This window comes from Bufo gargarizans, chromosome 7 (assembly GCF_014858855.1).
Source record: "Bufo gargarizans isolate SCDJY-AF-19 chromosome 7, ASM1485885v1, whole genome shotgun sequence".
Classification (NCBI taxonomy): domain Eukaryota; kingdom Metazoa; phylum Chordata; class Amphibia; order Anura; family Bufonidae; genus Bufo; species Bufo gargarizans.
In genome coordinates, this window is record NC_058086.1 from 40,187,931 (window position 1) to 40,203,067 (window position 15,137).

General features: G+C 50.0%; 1 protein-coding gene across 6 annotated transcripts in view; it reads left to right on the plus strand.

Moving 5' to 3' along the window:
* The window catches only part of CRYZ (crystallin zeta), a 35,785-nt gene that overhangs the window by 11,904 nt on the left and 8,744 nt on the right, over nucleotides 1-15,137 (plus strand). For 4 of the 6 annotated variants that reach the window (XM_044300424.1, XM_044300422.1, XM_044300425.1 and 1 more), the window contains exons 7-8: nucleotides 6,877-6,978; nucleotides 9,922-10,017. In XM_044300424.1, the coding sequence (XP_044156359.1) occupies nucleotides 6,877-6,978; nucleotides 9,922-10,017 (198 nt within the window). Of the gene's footprint in view, nucleotides 1-6,876; nucleotides 6,979-9,921; nucleotides 10,018-11,923; nucleotides 12,355-14,695; nucleotides 14,811-15,137 lie in introns of those variants that run through there. The other 2 variants (XM_044300426.1, XM_044300427.1) reach the window with 2 other exon arrangements.

Sequence of the window (15,137 nt, forward strand, 5' to 3'; positions counted from 1 at the left end):
ACAGGGGTTTCCTCTCCTCTTAGCGCCAGGGTAGAAGAGAGAGTAGCAACAGGAGGATCTCCATCCGTGAGACCTTGGTCAGGAACAACGGGAACAACAGGAACAACTAGAGGGGGAACTGGATCCGGGGCATCTTGAACCGGCTCTTCTGGAAGTAAAGGTACTGTAGGTGCCGGAGCGGGCACCAACAAGTTCAACCATGGTGTCAGAAGCCAATGCATGGGATCAGCGTCATACCTTAGATTACGGACAGCCTGCATAGGATCCTCGGGCTGTGTTGGTGACTCTGACACAGGGGGTTCAGATATAGAACTCTCGGCACTGGGTCCTGGTATCAGGCAGAGCTTTAACCGGTTTCGGTGTACAATTTGGGATCCCCTGCCCTCCCGGGTGATCTCATAAGTGTGAGTTCCAACATTTGGGATTGCAGTGACAACATAAGGACTTTGCTCCCATTTACTGTCCAGTTTACTGGTACGGCGGTTATTTTTTAACCATACCACAGCCCCTATCTTCAGGGGTTCTGCATGGGCTGCTTGGTCATAGTCTCTCTGCTGCCGGTCTCTAGCATAGTCCATACGTTCCTGAACAATAGCTTGGGCCGTATTCAATCGCCTTTGGTGTTCAGCAACCCAGTCGGTATTAGGGAATGGGTTGATGCAATCAGGTACGAGTACATCCAAGGAGTGGTCAGCAGGCAATAATCCTTGGCGCCCAAACATCAAATAAAAGGGGGTATACCCGGTGGAACAGTGTATGGTATGATTGTATGTGAACATGAGCTGTGGCAACAGATTAGGCCAATCTCCCCTGGTTTCAGGAGGCACGGTCCTCAGCATCTCTATCAAGGTCTGATTCATTTTTTCACATAATCCATTACCTTGCGGATGGTAGGCCGTCGTCCGGATCTTCTTACAGTTGTGCAGGCGGCACAGTTCATGGAACAGATGGGACTCAAAAGCAGGACCTTGATCGGTGAGGATCTTTTCTGGACAACCGTAGGGCAGGAGGAAGTGTTTCCAGAACAGTTCGGCTGTAGTCTTGGCCGTCTGGTCTCTCACAGGCACCGCTACAACAAACTTAGTGAAATGGTCAATAATAGTCATAGCGTACACATACCCTGAGCGACTAGACTCCAGTTTCACATGGTCGATGGCGACAAGTTCAAGAGGACGAGTACTTACAATGGGTCTCAGTGGTGCCCTCTGATCATGGTGTTCACCTCGTTTCAAGGCACAGGCTATGCACTCCCGACACCACTTCTCCATGTCTTCTCTCATGCCCACCCAGTAAAACCGCTGGCGGATATTTGCCTCAGTCTTTTGGACCCCGAAGTGACCGGATTGATTGTGGTACATCTCCAACACCATACCTGCATCTCGTCGGGGTATGAGAATTTGATGCACTCTTTCGTTGGACACTGGGTCTAGGCTTCTCCGTAGCAACAGGCCCTTTTGTATGAAGAGTTGATGGCGCTGTCTCCACAGTTTGATGAGCTCAGGATCTGTACTCTTACGCCGAATCCTCTCAGGGGTTCTGCCACTGGTAATGAAGTCCAACAATTCACCCATCACTCTACTTTCAGACTGTAGTTTCACCCACCTTTCTTCTTTGAGTTCCGGCCTACTGGAGGGTGAAGGAACTGCAGCTCTGTTACTGGTAGCCCGAGCCTGATCCTGTTGAGCAAATTTATGGTAGAAGGCCGGCATTTCTACATCTTCCCAAGCATCTCGCACATCATCAGGAGCTGTCTCTGTGGGAAGTCTGGATAAAGCATCAGCATTGTCGTTAGTACGTCCAGCGCGATATTTTACAGAGAAATCATAGTTGGCGAGACGAGAGGCCCATCTTTGCTCCAGAGCCCCCAATTTAGCTGTATTTAGATGTGCCAGAGGGTTATTATCAGTGAATGCAATGAATGGGGTAGCGGCTAGATAATCTTTGAATTTTTCCGTCACTGCCCACACTAATGCCAGGAATTCTAGTTTGAAGGAACTATAATTCTGGTCATTTTTCTCAGCTCCTTTCAGGGAGCGGCTTGCATAAGCTATCACTCTTTCTTTTCCCTCTTGAATCTGGGCTAACACAGCCCCCAGGCCTCGCTTGCTAGCATCAGTATACAGATGGAAGGGCTTGCTGTAGTCGGGATAACCTAACACGGGAGGCTCGGTCAGTTTCTTTTTTAACAACTGGAACGCTATCTCTCTCTCTTCATTCCACTCAATGAGCACTGGAGTTCTAGGACTTTTCTTGGGCTGCCCCCTCAAGAGTTCCTGGAGAGGATCGGCTATTTGAGCAAAATGGGGGATGAAACGTCTATAGTAGCCGGCAAAACCAAGGAAACCCCTCACCTCTTTGACGGTAGTGGGTACCGGCCAGTTACGGACAGCCGCTAACTTATCAGGGTCAGGTTGTACGCCCTCTCCGCTTACCACATGCCCCAGGTATTTTACCGCAGGTTTGAGCAAGTGGCATTTAGATGGTTTTACCTTCAGGCCATATTTGACAAGGATTTCAAAGACCTCTGCTAAGTGTTTCAGGTGGTCTTCATATGTTTTTGAGTACACAATGACGTCATCTAGATACAGCAGCACTGTTTCGAAGTTTTTGTGACCCAAACACCGCTCCATTAGTCTCTGGAAAGTTCCTGGGGCATTACATAACCCGAACGGCATACAATTGAATTCGAACAGGCCCATGGGAGTGGTGAAAGCAGTCTTTTCCCTATCTGCCGGGGCCATGGGTACTTGCCAGTAGCCACTGGTCAAGTCCAATGTGGAGAAATAGGCAGCGGAGCCCAGAGCAGTTAGTGACTCTTCAATGCGGGGCAGTGGGTACGCGTCTTTGTGGGTTATTTGATTAATTTTTCTATAGTCCACGCAGAAACGGATACCACCATCCTTCTTCTTTACAAGGACCAGGGGTGCCGCCCACGGGCTACGACTGTCCCGGATTACATTAGAGTCTTTCATCTCTTGGATCATTTCTTTTACAGTCTGATAAGAAGTAGGCGGTAAGGGTCGGTATCTCTCCTTGATAGGAGGATGAGAGCCAGTAGGTATGGTGTGTTGTATGGCACTAACCTCTCCATAATCAGCAGCATGTTTACTGAAGGCCTGGTGGTGCTCTTTGACAAGCCGTAGTATCCCTTCTTGTTGATGTTGGGGGGTAGTCTCGTCCCCTACATGTAGCTCTTCCCACCAGGGTACTTGTGACTGGGGCACCGGCGGACATCCGCTGACTGCAGCTGGCGGCTTTTCTGTCACTGGAAGACGGATGATGTCTTGGAAGAACACCTGAGAAAGCTGGGCAACAGGGTAATGCTTAGTAAGCGCAACAGGATGGTCACTCAGGTTAATCAGACGGACAGGTACTTTACCTTGGGAGACGTTCACCAGGCACTTGGCAGCTCTCACATAAGGGTAGTTCTCCATCTGGATTGGCTCCACCAGGGCTGGATAATCTTGGCCTTGGACTCCCAGGACAGCACGACACCATAAGAGAGTTTGGGAATTAGGAGGCAAAGTCACAGGCTTATTATCACGAATCTTGGCAGTACAAATTTCTCCTTTCCCGTTAGCAAACCTCTGCTGGGCACTTAACACAGTGATAGTCTTTTGAATCACCCTCTTGGACGCAGAGGAAGCGGTGGGCAGAGTCTGATGTAATACGGCAAGTATTTCAGCATAACAGTTTTTGAAGACATTGGTGCCTAGAATGACAGGATGTCCTCCTCTGTCGCCGGCCTGTACTACTATCACCCCCTGTTGAGGCAAGGTGACTTCTCCCACCTGCAGGGTGGGTTCCCAGTATCCATGGATCTTTACCGGTTTGCCATTGCTGGCGATAATCTCTACCCAGGATTCAGGCGGCTGGGTCAATTGATTGGTGTCCCAGAATCTTTCAAAGGCGGGCAGCTGAATAGTAGTGACCTGAGACCCAGTATCTAATAGGGCTTCAAAGGGGACCCCGTTAATCTCCACATTGATTTTAGGATGGGATCCTACATACCGTGGCATCCAATTTGGATCTTTTGGACCTAGTGTTCTACCTCCCGAGGGGTGGTCCTCAGCCTCAGGGGTTGCCCGTTTAACTGCCAGCAAGTGGATTCTGTGTGTCCCATCTTTTTGCAGTATGTACACACGGGCCGCTGGCGACCCCTATTGCGCCTCCCCGGATCCCTGGGGTGAGTCTCTTGGTATGGAGGTGAGAACGGCTTAGAGGGTGACAGGAACTCCTCTTCTGACATCATAGGTTTTTCCCATTCCTCCATTTTTCTGCACACTCTCTCTAGGCTTTTAGTGAGGTGATTTACTTGCTCTGTCAGCATGGCAATAGTATCGGTAGCTGTAGCTTGAACAGCTTGACCGGCCTCAGCTCGGTTAATGATAAACGGTTTTGACCTGCAGGCTGATAACTCAGGTGGGGTGCTCAACTCTGTAGATACTGCTGACCCCAGAATTTTTATAGCCAGTTCTTTAAAGTCCAGAAAGGTACTGTTAGGGTGTTGGGCGGACAGCATCTTTAATTGGGTCCTTATTTGCTCACTAGCCACTCCAGTAATAAATTGTTCCCTCAGGGTCTGATCCTGGTTATCAGCTTCCTTGGGATCTATCTGGATTACAGCCCCCAAAGCCTCCTGAAGTGATAGGGCATAGTCACGGAGGGACTCACCGGACTTCTGTTTCTTGCCAAAGAAGTGCATCTTTATCTCTGAGGCAGTCCTCGTTTCAAAAGTGGCCCTGAGGCGGGTGAATATCTGCTCTAGAGTACTCCTTTCAGCAGCAGGCCAGGATAATACCTCTCTGCGGGCAGCCCCCTCAAGTTGCGCTAGCAAGATTTCCATTTGCTGATCGGCATTTATGGGGTACAGTTTGAATAAGGCCAGCAACTTTTCTTTAAAGTCTCTTAGGGTATGGGCCTCTCCGTTATAGCGGGGAAACCATGGGGCCCCAAAATAGTAAGGCATGGTAAAGGGCATCATGCTGGGGGCTATAGGATGATTAGGAGCCGCAAGCTCTCCCGGGTCCGGCCGCTCGGCAACTCCCGGATCTGACATGTTAACTTATTACGAGGTGGCCGCTGGTGACTAAAGGGGCCGGAACAATCCCCTTCCCTCCGGATACAAGTTCTTACCGGTATCGCCGGGTTCGCGCAGGCCAAATCTCGGGAGACTCTGGACGTCCTGTGTACGCGGTGACGTTGCTGACGCAGGAAAAGCAGGGCCGCGGCGGTGCGATGATGAAGAGGGGCGGGATTCTCTGTGTCTTTGAAGGGATCCGCCCACGGAGGTCCTCAGCAGCGCGGGAAACTTTACTCCAGGCGGCCGGTGGCCATCTTGATCACGATTCCCTGACAGCAAGCAGGGTGTTGCAAAGTCCAATAAATCACAGTCCACAAATACGATTTTCTCTCTGGGGGTAGCGCAACACAGTACAGCGCCTCTGATTCCTACCAGGCACAATTTTAATCCACCGGCTTGGAAATAAAGGGTTACAGTCTTTGCCATACGGTGGTGAAATAGTTAAAGCACACAGTTCACACTTCTCTGCACTGTCGAAGTATGCGGATCCTGTTCGTGACGCCAAAAAGAGCGATGCAGTGTCCCAGGGGGTCAGTAGTGTAGGCTGGGCTTTGTAGTGCAGATTGACCACTAACCTGGGATCCACTGTCGTCTTCAAATGGGGCAAACACTGGAACAGGCAGGTAGTTAAAGAGTTCGTGACGCCAGTGTCAATTAAACGGTGACACGCCGTGTAAAGTATGGTGGAAGAATGAAGCAAGCACAGGATAGCCAACAAAAACTGGAACTTTTACTGAATATCAGTCAGGATAATACATGGACACAGGAAGAGCACAGTTCCATAAAAGACGGTTGGTTTCTTATAGCAATACAGGTGGTTCTTGGGAGTTACAGAATGGCCGGTCCTAGCAATGTATAATACAGAGTGTTGATTGCAGGAGATGCAGTACAGGCGGCTTACACACTATTCCTGACTGGGTCCTGACTCATATGTGACTTTCTCTCCAAGGTCTAATGCCCTTTATCTGGCGTACCCTTGAAGCTGTCCTTATCTAGTACCTCCTCTGTTATATGGAGTACCTCTTGCTTATCTGATCGGCCTCTGTGGTATTCTGTGTCTTGGCTTGTGGCTTGCTTATGCTGCTTCAGCTAAACGGATGGTGACTCAGGAGGAAACCTCTCTGCACTGAGTCTGGAAACTTCTACCCTTCCTGAGCTAGGCCCTAGCCTATTTATACTGAACTGGGGGCTCCCTCTGCTGGCTGTGATAAGGATTGCCGGTAACCGGCCTGACTGGCTTAAAGGGAACTACACACTCAAATCTAGCAGTGTCGGGTAGCCTACCCGTATGCTGCATCCGTAATGCGTTTACCCCCACAGTCTTACTAGACATCACCGCCTAGACCGGCGGGAACCGCCAGGCATTCTCAAACTGCGGCCCTCCAGCTGTTGCAAAACTACAACTCCCAGCATGCCCGAACAGCCTACAGCAGGGCATTGTGGGAGTTTTACAACAGCTGGAGAGCCGCAGGTTGAGGACGCCTGACTGATCATGGAATTTTAATCGAGAAGATCCCGGGATCCCATTTGTCACAGTATTACGCTACATTCACATGACTAAGTGTTTTGTGGTCCGTAAATCGCGGATGCTGGCCACGTGCGTTCTGCAGACCGCACATGGCCGGCGCTATATAGAAAATGTGATTGTGGACAAGCTCCATATTTGAACGGAATGAATGGGGAATGAATTGAAATGAATGGGGATGCGGACCCGTTCATACAGTCGTGTGAATGAGCCCTTACCTGTATTGTGATTTATTATGGAGAGATGAGTTCTGCTTTCTAATATTTAGGAGGCTGCAGGAGCGAGCAGGGTTAATATCATCCTGGAGATGTTGTCCAGTGTTAACCTCAGCAAGGACCTGAAACTGATATCGACCGGCGGCCGAGTGATTGTAAGTGCGCCCCCTGCTCATCCGGTCCTATGTCCTACCTCGCCCATCATGTCTGGCCTCCCCTCATAGTTCCCCACCTGCACAGTTTCCAATGATCTTATTCTAGTTGTCCAGTGAATTCCTTTAAAGGGGTTTTCCCATTATTTTTTTTTTTACGATGACCTATATATTTTTATGATGACGCTTAGGACCCCCGCCGATCAGATGTTTGAGAAGACTCTGGTGATCGCAGTAGCGCTGCGGCCTTCTCACAGCTTTGCCTAGGCCGTGTGACATCATGTTCATCCGTCATGTGGCCTAGGCGCAGCTCGGCCCCATAGAAGTGAATGGGGCTGAGCTGCAATACCAAGAACAGCCACTATGCAACGTACGGCGCTGTGCTTGGTGAGCGGAGAGAAGGCCACGGCTGCTGCCTTCTCAGACCGATGAGCAGCAGGGGTCCCGGGTGTCAGAACCCCATCGATCCAGAGGATAGGTCATTAGTAAATAAAAATAGTCAGAAAACCCTGGAAGCGCTTCCGTGGGGTTTCTGTCCGTACCTACTACTTTTTTGTGGTGCGGATCATTGAATACGGATTGTGGACCCCATTTGCTTCGCATCCCCATGTGGCAGCCCTACAGTCAGTGCCCATGCATTGCGGACCACAATTTGCGGTACGCAGCACAGGCCCGGCCGGCATAAGGTCTTAGTCTGACATTGGATAATCCAAAAAGTCTCATCCTCCGACACTTGTCTCCAGCACTAGAATTTCACAGGAACAGAAGGCTGAGCGATCCGTTAGGAGATCCTGCTCCTGTACGGAGGGGAATAGGGGCGCAGGGCAGACAGGGGATCCATTTATAGGGGATTGGGCAATCTGTCACAAATAGAAGGTACTGAAATGAATGCCTGAGGAAATATACAGTTTGTGGACCCTCCAGAATTCCTAAAAGCAGATAAAGAGAATCAAATCAAACTACACGCGAGTCACAAAATATTAGATTTGGTCATTTATTTATTGAGGAAAATGATCCAATATCACGTCTATGAGTGGCAGAATTATGTCAACCTTTGCTTTCAGTATCCGGCGTGCCCCCCGGGCAGCAATAAGGCTAGGTCTACACTGCAACATTTGTCGCGCAACATTTTGTTGCACCAATGTCGCACTGCAACATGCTGCGACTGCGACGCGACAGTCGCAGAAAAATCCGTCTTGAATGGATTTTCTGCGACTGTTGCGTCGCAGTCACAGCATGTCGCAGTGCAACACCATAGACTGCCATTATAAAAATTGTCGCGCGACATTGGTGCGACAAATGTCGTCGTGTAGACCTAGCCTAACTGCAACTAAAGCTGGATTTACACGGACCGAGGAGCAGCAGATTGTCAGGAAGGAAGCGTTCCTTCCCAACAATCGGCTGCTCGTTAAGTGGAGGTCAAGCGTTGTGTTTACATGCAGCGATCTCCTCCACAGTATGAGGACGAGGGATTGCTATCACGATCTCGTACAGCTGCACTGTTACTGACAGCACAATCTGCTGCCCAGAAACACAGAAATTTAAGTGCCTGCATGAACGACTGTTTCGCTCATAAGGCCTCCTGCACACCATATGGCTTTTTCAGTGTTTTGCGGTTCGTTTTTCACTGATCCGTTGTTCCGTTTTTTGGTTCCGTTTTTCCATATGGCATATACAGTATACAGTAATTACATAGAAAAAATAAGGGTGGGCATAAAATTTTCAATAGATGGATCCGCAAAAACGGAACGGATATGGAAGACATACGGAGTACATTCCATATGTGTTCCGTTTTTTTTGCGGACCCATTGACTTGAATGGAGCTACGGAACGTGATTTGCGGGCAATAATAGGACATGTTCTATCTTTCAACGGAAACTGAATGCATATGGAGTACATTCCGTTTTTTTTGCGGAACCATTGAAATGAATGGTTTCGTATATGGAACGCAAAAAACGGCCCGTAAACAGAAAAAAAAAAACGGTCGTGTGCAGGAGGCCTAATTGCGTCATTGGCAGCACCTTTACATGGGCAGATTGTCGGGAATGAGCTTTTGCAGGAAGGTTCATCCCTGATAATCTGCCCGATTATTGCCCTTGCATTGTCTAAATCCACCTTAAATCTTTTCGGTAATCATTGCTTAGTCCTGCCCATTACTCCGTACAAAAAGGCTTCAGCTCTGCTATGTTGGTGGGTTTCCTCCCATGAACTGCTCGCTTCACGTCCCTCCACCACATATCTATTGGACTAAGGTCAGGACTGTGACTCGGCCATTCCAGAACTTTAGCTTTATTCTTCTTTAACCCCTTCCTCATGCAGCAATTGTAAGTTTTCATTTTTTACTCCCTGCCGTATATATGTATGGAGCTGTGCGAGGGCTCGTTTTCTGTGCGGCAACCTGTTTTGGTGCCTTGGAACCGAACACGAGTTCAGGAAGTGTTTTTTTTACAGTAGAAATTAATTTATGAAGTTATTATGCGAAGTCTCGCAAAGTAATAACTTCAGCTCATAGGAGCCAATACATTCTAATACTGTATGGAGAGCTCGCTCCGTACAGTATTCAAACAAAGTATTATGCAAATCGACTTTCGATGTTTTATCCGAAGTCGAATCGCTCATCCCTGGAAATAACTGAAGTGCGAACTCGGCCTTAACTGAATCTTCCTCATTTTGGCAGCAGTGCAAGAGTTAAACCATATTTTGGTCCTGTGTTCAGCTGTAAGGCTGCTTCTGCTATACACACCAGGCTGTTTGCCTCATTCTCTGCTGTCCTGTCAGTGTGCAAACCTATGCTTGTACCAAGTCTGGTCCAGTTTCTGATGCCATCTTGCCCAGTCATCTGTCACACCAAGCTACAGCACCATTACAGCTCAGCTACTCCAGGTGTTTGAACTCTGCTTCATCTTTTTCTTTCTGTTAATGGGCTGTGCTCTTTTTTTATTTTAGATCATTGGCAGCCGAGGTTCTAGTGAAATAGACGGCATGGACTCGATGCGCAAGGAGTCCAGTATCATCGGAGTTTCAATTTTTAACTCTACTAAGGTAATACCAGCGAACGATCAGGATCAGAATGACGTATTACGGCCCCGGGTCTTTACGACACGCGCGTCTGTATGTAGTGTGCCACCCTGACCACTGAAATAGGCTGACAGAAAATCCAACATACAGACTAGGGACAGAAGTATTAGACGCTTATATATGACGTCCCATTCTAAATCCAGAGATAGTAATATGGGGTACCCCGCCTTTGCAATTAAAATAGAATGGTTGGGGGACTTTGGTTTGAAATGACGTAGGTACAGATAGTACTGCCTTCCTGTCCTATATGACGTAGGCACAGACAGTACTGCCTTTGTGTCTCTCCTGTAAATTATGTAAGTACAGATAGTACTGCCTCCCTGTAAATGATGTAAGTACAGATAGTACTTCCTCCCTGTCTATATGATGTAGGTACAGTTAGTACTGCCTCCCTGTAAATGATAAAGGTACAGATAGTACTGCCTCCCTGTCAATGATGTAGGTACAGCTAGTACTGCCTACTTTTCTCTTCCAGTAAATGATGTACATACAGATAGTGCTGCCTCCCTGTAAATGATGTGACCCGCCTTTGCAATTAAAATAGAATGGTTGGGGGACTTTGGTTTGAAATGACGTAGGTACAGATAGTACTGCCTTCCTGTAGATGATGTAGTCATAGATAGCATTGCCTCCCTGTAAATCATGTACGTACAGATAGTACTGCCTCCCCTGTCAATGATGTAGGTACAGATAGTGCTGCCTACTTGTCTCCTCCGGTAAATGATGTACATATAGATAGTACTGCTTCCCTGTCTCTCCCAGTAAATGATGGAGGTACAGCTAGTACTGCTTCCCTGTCTCCCCCTGTAAATGATGTAGGTACAGATATTACTGCCTCCCTGTCTCTTCCTGTAAATTATTTAGCTACAGATAGTACTGCCTCCCTGTAAATGATGTAGGTACAGATAGTACTGCCTTTGTCTCTCCCTGTAAATGATGTAGGTACAGATAGTACTGCCTCCCTGTCTCTTCCTGTAAATGATGTAGGTACAGATAGTACTGCCTCCCTGTCTCTTCCTGTAAATGATGTAGGTACAGATAGTACTGCCTCCCTGCCTCTCCTTGTAGATTATGTACATACAGGTAATACTGTCTCCCTATTTTAAAAGCATACCTGAGTAAAAAAAAAAAAAAAGTTTGCATAATGGCTCTACTTCTTTGTGCAATCATATTTGTGAAAGAGCAGGTCTTTTTTTGAGCTCCCCTAATGTACTTATCAGCCATATTATTCCCTGTTTCAGCTTCACAGCTAGATGCATTTCTCTCACAAGCAGTGAGTGTCTCCCTTCTCTGGAATCTGCCATTACTATATTCGTTTTCTTCTATGTAGGGGCTCAGAAAGCTGAAGAAGGGAGAGATCAGACTTGCAGACACACAGGAGCTTCTCTGCTCTTCAAAAGAGTCAGTGCTTCTATTCAGGCTCAGGAGCTCAGCTAGCTCCGTCACCCCCCCCCCCTCCACGTCATCTTCTGAGTCTCTTGTTCCTGAGAACAGGCAGTGGACTGCAATTTAAGTGGAAGTGAGACCCCCTAATGGCCATGACTATTAGCTATTTACACCATTCTCTATTAAAATTTAATTGTGCGAAAGTACAGTGACTCCTCACGTTTGCCACGCTTGATTCTGCCTGTCCTTGAAACCACGCATCCAACCTCTGACCACCTTGCGCCAACGCCAGCTCAAAAACCTCTCTCGTGTCGGCCCCCTCCTGAGTGAAATAGGATGCTAGCGCACGCCCTCATCATCTCCTGCTTAGACGCACTGCCATACGAGCAGCTTCCACCCTCGCCTACTGTCTCCTTCCCTCTGATGGGCAGGGTCCTCGCTCCCTCTTTACTGGTCCGTCACGTCATGTTGTTTCTGGTTTTAGGATGATGAGAAGGAGGCCGCAGCTGCGCTCTTCGGGGGAATGGAGAGCGGATGGCTAAGGCCATTGATTGGGCCTGAGTATCCATTGGAGAAAGCAGCTCAGGCCCATGAAGACATCATCCAGAAGAGCGGCGCCACCGGCAAGATGGTCCTTGTCATGTAAGCCGCCCTCTGCGCGGGATTTCAGATTTGGAATCGCAGCCCGAGGATCACCTGGAGCTTTATACTTGATCACTGGTTACTCCTATGAGAAGATGGGACAGAAAATACTTTAAAAAAAGCATAATTGGCAGCATTAAATTTTTTTAAACTTTTTAAAGTGGTGTAATTTTTATTACATTTTCATGTAAGACTGGATACACACTTTGCAGCCCTAGTGGCCTGGAGCGGCCTATAAGTGAAATCACATACACATGGTGTACATGACCCATATTAAAGGGGAGAAGATGATGGGTCACCAGTTCCTTATAGGGCCTCTGTCCCTATGACACTGGCTGACCTGTTACATGGAGCATTGGCAGCTGAAGGCATCTGTGTTGGTCCCATGTTCATATGTGTCCGCATTGCTGAGAAAAATGAGGTTTTTAATATATGCAAATGAGCTTCTAGGAGCAACGGGGGCGTTACCATTACACCTAGGGGCTCTTACCTCTCTGCAACTGCCGCGCCCTCTGCACTTTTATTGACAGGACCAGGCAGTGAAAAAGTCATCACACCTGGTCCTGTCAATAAAAGTGCAGGGCGCGGCAGTTGCAGAGAGAGCGGAGCCTCTAGGTGTAATGGTAACGCCCCTGTTGCTCCTAGAGGCTCATTTGCATATATTTAAACATAATTTTCCTCAACACTGCAGGCACATACGAACATGGGACCAACACAGATGCCTTCAGCTGCCAAGTGCACATGTACAGGTCAGCCAGTGTCATAGGGACAAAACTGCTGACAGATGTCCTATAATTTAGAGGAAGTGGGTAAAGGGGTCCTGGGTTTTGGGGACGCACCAGGTTACAGATGGACAGAACCTAGAATAATCCTGTAAGCTCCTCTGGTTACAAAACACAGAAGTGCCGATCAGCTGTGGGAAGGGGACTGCGGACTCTTCAGCGCCGTACATTGCATAGTGGCAGTACATGGCATTGCAGCTCAATCCGAGACTGATGGACGTGACATCCGACTCCTGACACCTCCCCGCAGATCAGCTGTTTCAGGCTCGAAACTACATAGTGTGGGGGGGGGGCTCCGTCCACTGTGCAGATACCGGCGGCGTACCGCGGCTCAGCTGCCATTCACTGCAGTAACCCGGCATGTCCACTGCCTCACTGCCATAACACAGATTACCACCCCCATCATCCTCAGGACATCTCGCTCCTTATCTCATCACACAGAGCACATTGGGGGAGATTTATCAAACTGGTGTAAAGTAGAACTGGCTGAGTTGCCCTCCTCTCCTCTCACAGGCTGCTCCCCGTGTCCTCCCTCTCCTCTCGCAGACTGCTCCCCGTGTCCTCCCTCTCCTCTCGCAGACTGCTCCCCGTGTCCTCCCTCTCCTCTCGCAGACTGCTCCCCGTGTCCTCCCTCTCCTCTCGCAGACTGCTCCCCGTGTCCTCCCTCTCCTCTCGCAGACTGCTCCCCGTGTCCTCCCTCTCCTCTCGCAGACTGCTCCCCGTGTCCTCCCTCTCCTCTCGCAGACTGCTCCCCGTGTCCTCCCTCTCCTCTCGCAGACTGCTCCCCGTGTCCTCCCTCTCCTCTCGCAGACTGCTCCCCGTGTCCTCCCTCTCCTCTCGCAGACTGCTCCCCGTGTCCTCCCTCTCCTCTCGCAGACTGCTCCCCGTGTCCTCCCTCTCCTCTCGCAGACTGCTCCCCGTGTCCTCCCTCTCCTCTCGCAGACTGCTCCCCGTGTCCTCCTCTCCTCTCGCAGACTGCTCGCAGACTGCTCCCCGTGTCCTCCCTCTCCTCTCGCAGACTGCTCCCCGTGTCCTCCCTCTCCTCTCGCAGACTGCTCCCCGTGTCCTCCCTCTCCTCTCGCAGACTGCTCCCCGTGTCCTTCCTCTCCTCTCGCAGACTGCTCCCCGTGTCCTCCCTCTCCTCTCGCAGACTGCTCCCCGTGTCCTCCCTCTCCTCTCGCAGACTGCTCCCCGTGTCCTCCCTCTCCTCTCGCAGACTGCTCCCCGTGTCCTCCCTCTCCTCTCGCAGACTGCTCCCCGTGTCCTTCCTCTCCTCTCGCAGACTGCTCCCCGTGTCCTCCCTCTCCTCTCGCAGACTGCTCCCCGTGTCCTCCCTCTCCTCTCGCAGACTGCTCCCCGTGTCCTCCCTCTCCTCTCGCAGACTGCTCCCCGTGTCCTCCCTCTCCTCTCACAGACTGCTCCCCGTGTCCTCCCTCTCCTCTCACAGACTGCTCCCCGTGTCCTCCCTCTCCTCTCACAGACTGCTCCCCGTGTCCTCCCTCTCCTCTCACAGACTGCTCCCCGTGTCCTCCCTCTCCTCTCACAGACTGCTCCCCGTGTCCTCCCTCTCCTCTCACAGACTGCTCCCCGTGTCCTCCCTCTCCTCTCACAGACTGCTCCCCGTGTCCTCCCTCTCCTCTCACAGACTGCTCCCCGTGTCCTCCCTCTCCTCTCACAGACTGCTCCCCGTGTCCTCCCTCTCCTCTCACAGACTGCTCCCCATGTCCTCCCTCTCACAGACTGCTCCCCATGTCCTCCCTTTTTTTCTCACCGCACAGTCTCGGCCCCTCCATCACCTTCCTCCACAGCAGCCTCCTCTTCTCCATAGAACCGCATTGAGGACAAGCTCCGCCTCCTCCATGCTGGTCATGTGACCTCATGACCACGTGACTTCTCTCTGCCTCTCCATTCCAGGCTGACTGCAGCGGGGGCCGGTGACAGCTGGAGGTGAGAGCGGCGGGGCCGGGGAGCTGTGTGCATGCTGGGCTGACAGGGGACTGCTGAGACTTGTAGTTCTGCACGTGCACTCATGGAACTGCCAGGGTCATTACATGTACTCACTCTGTAGCAGCACAAGTCTCAGCATGCCTTCTGCAGGTGGCTGATCTGATCTACCTACAGGACATTAGATCTGATCTGCAGCCTTTCTATTCGCTGTAAGTAATGGAGAGAAGCCCCTGCGAATATTTCTTTGCCAGTGGTGCAGAGGTGGTGGGTCCTGAGCAAAGGTCCTGTGTACAGAATACGGCACATTCCAGGCATAGCACTGGGTTA